This window comes from Bison bison, unplaced genomic scaffold (genome assembly GCF_000754665.1).
Source record: "Bison bison bison isolate TAMUID 2011002044 unplaced genomic scaffold, Bison_UMD1.0 scf7180017864228, whole genome shotgun sequence".
In the NCBI taxonomy this organism is placed as follows: domain Eukaryota; kingdom Metazoa; phylum Chordata; class Mammalia; order Artiodactyla; family Bovidae; genus Bison; species Bison bison.
Window position 1 is genome coordinate 6091886 of NW_011494800.1, and position 3124 is coordinate 6095009.

The window sequence follows — 3124 nt, forward strand, 5'->3', positions numbered from 1 at the left end:
CTGTGTTTGTCGGACAGCCTTTACAGGATCACTGTTAACACTCATCACCCATCTCTCAGACAGTTCCTGTGACAGGTCTTCTCCTCGGGGAGATCCTAGCCAAACTACCCGAAATTTCCTTAGTCACTTCAAAGACATCAGTTTGATTAGTGAGTCTTCATCTATATGAGAAAACCCAACACCAAACTGCTGTAGAAGAATCTTTCAAGTAAATATCTGCAGGTTGTACTTTTTTCACTTATCAAACTGGCAAAGACTGAAAGATCTGATAATACCTAATGGTGATAAGGCCCAACCTTTGGGCTTCCCTGGTGGCTCAGACAGTACAGAATCTGCCTGCAGTGCAGGGGACCTCAGTTCGATCCCTGGGTCGGGAAGATCCCCTGGAGAATGGAATGGCAACCCACTCCAGTATTCTTGCCTGGGAAATCCCATGGACAGAGGAGTCTGGTGGGCTACAATCCAGGAGGTTACAAAGAGGACTGAGTGACTAACACTTCAGTTATTTAACCACTAAATTTTTTTAGTTCTCATCTTCCAAATTTTCTGCACCATTTTACGTTTTACTCCAACCTGTTTTACCTTTTTTCTCTTGGTCTTGCTTATTCGTTCCTTCTTTTGCTGGACCATCTTCCTGCCACTTACATATATGCAGGAACTATGTTTCATCCTTTTCTCCCGACAGTAATCTTAATCTGCTTCCTATGTCTCACACTGTTTTTTGCTTTAGGGTATAGCCATAACTTTAAGAAATGAGTGTGATATATTGTTCTAAAATTTGCCTTTAAAAATTCTTATCTATTCCTTAACAACTTAAAAGTAACTTATGCTGATCCCTTTCAGCATAAACTATCAAAATAGGAAGACACAGAAATAAGTGACTCACCAATTGTATAAATAACTTCAACATCATCCATCTGGGAATCAGTTATGCTGTTCTTGGCTTCACCTTTCACTTCCCCGAGGAGAAAACCTTCCTAGGAGGATAAGAATAAGCAGTATATGGAAAACACAAATAGGATTACCATTCAGTCACTTAATTCACCGGTATTTCCCAAGACTTTTACAACATGTACAAGTGTGTGCTACCAACTGGGGCATACTCAAAAGACCAGGTGCACTCCAGTTTACATGGGAAAACATGGGTAGAAGAGACTGTAAATACCACGTGACTTTAGCACTCTTGGAAGCACAAAAGGCTTAAAGCCAGAAATGAGAGCACAATGTTTGAGGAAGGAGGAACAGCACAGTTAGCCTTAAAAAGAAGACTCCCATTTGTAAGTGAAAGTCGCTCAGCTGTGTCTGACCAGCTGCATCTGACACTTTGCGACCCCATGGACTGTAGCCCACCAGGCTCCTCTGTCTGAATTCTTCAGGACAGGATACTGAAGTGGGTAGCTGTTTCCTTCTCCAGGAGATCTTCCCAACCTAGGGATCGAACCCAGATCTCCCGCATTGCAGGTGGATCCTTTACTGGCTGATCCACCAGGGAAGCTCCATTTGTAGGGAAAGCTTACAAAGAGTCTGCCTGCCAATGCCAGAGACATGAGTTTGATCCCTGGGTTGGGAAGATTCCCTGGAGAAGGAAAAAGGCAACCGGCTCAAGTATTCTTGCCTGGGAAATCCCATGGACAGAGGAGCCAGGTGGGCTACAGTCCATGGGGTCGCAAGAGTTGGACACAAGTTAGCGACTAATCCACCACCCATCTATAAGGAAATCATCATAGGTAGAAGGAACAGTGCCAATCATCGACCATCCCAAATGACCGTGGGCATCAATGGCACGGGCTTCTGAGAGACAGTGGCGGCTTCTGTGCTATGAAATGACACAGGATGGGCTTTTTAGTATTAAGAACTGTGCTCATAATTAATGATTTGGAAATATCAGAGTCTACTTTATAAAAGAAGAGCCTGGTTCTTTTTAAGATGTAGGGATTTTGCCACAACAGCAGTGACTTCTGTGAATTTCAGAGAATTCAATTATTTCTCTTGGTACATTTAGAGACAAAATGTGCTTAACAATGAATTTTTAATCTTTATAGTCAGTTAAGACTACTTTTAAAAATTCATTAGAGGAACGCAAAGCAATGTTTCCACAATGTGAGTCTTCATTAGAATCAAACAGGAACAATCCAGAACTCTACCCTCTAGTGTTCTAGGCAAAGCCCTGGAAAAGAGACAGCAGAAGACAATACAACTACCCAGAAAACCACCTTTTAAAGGCTTTAGGAAAAAGATCTGAGAAGCAAAGCCCTAACAGTATGGTACTTTGCAAATGCTAATCCTTTAAGCTACACAGGATTAGACCCATTCTGTTTATATTTACACTAACATATTTGAAGATAATTTCCACAACCACACGTATTTTAAATCATCATATATTTGCTCTATGCTAGGTGTTAAGCTACAATGTAATTTAAATTTGCATACATAGGCTAGGCTAGGCTAAGTCACTTCAGTCGTGTCCGACTCTGTGTGACCCCATAGACGGCAGCCTACCAGGCTCCCCTGTCCCTGGGATTCTCCAGGCAAGAACACTGGAGTGGGTTGCCATTTCCTTCTCCAATGCATGAAAGTGAAAAGTGAAAGCGAAGTCGCTCAGTCGTGTCCGACCCTCAGCGACCCCATGGACTGCAGCCTTCCAGGTTCCTCCATCCATGGGATTTTCCAGGCAAGAGTACTGGAATGGGGTGCCATTGCCTTCTCCGAAATTTGCATACATGAAAGCTATCAATTCCAACCTTATTAGTTAGTTAGTTAAGTCACTCAGTCATGTCTGACTCTTTGCGACCCCATGAATCGCAGCACGCCAGGCCTCCCTGTCCATCACCAACTCCCAGAGTTCACTCAAACTCACATCCATCGAGTTGGTGATGCCATTCAGCCATCTCACCCTCTGTCGTCCCCTTCTCCTGCCCCCAATCCCTCCCAGCATCAGGGTCTTTTCCAATGAGTCAACTCTTGGCATGAGGTGGCCAAAGTATTGGGAGTTTCAGCTTCAGCATCAGTCCTTCCAATGAACACCCAGGACGATCTCCTTTAGGATGGACTGGCTGGATCTCCTTGGAGTCCAAGGGACTCTCCAAGAGTCTTCTCCAACACCATAGTTCAAAACATCAATTCT

The 3124-nt window shown here is 43.7% G+C and overlaps 1 protein-coding gene across 1 annotated transcript in view; it reads right to left on the reverse strand.

The window, feature by feature from the left end:
* FAM175A (family with sequence similarity 175, member A) overlaps positions 1-1325 on the reverse strand; it is a 14012-nt gene extending 12687 nt beyond the window's left edge. Inside the window, exon 1 of the mRNA XM_010845961.1 lies at positions 887-1325. Coding sequence (XP_010844263.1) covers positions 887-917 — 31 coding nt within the window. The 5' untranslated portion in view covers positions 918-1325. The remainder of the gene's footprint in view (positions 1-886) is intronic.
* Between the last annotated feature and the right edge of the window lie 1799 nt (positions 1326-3124).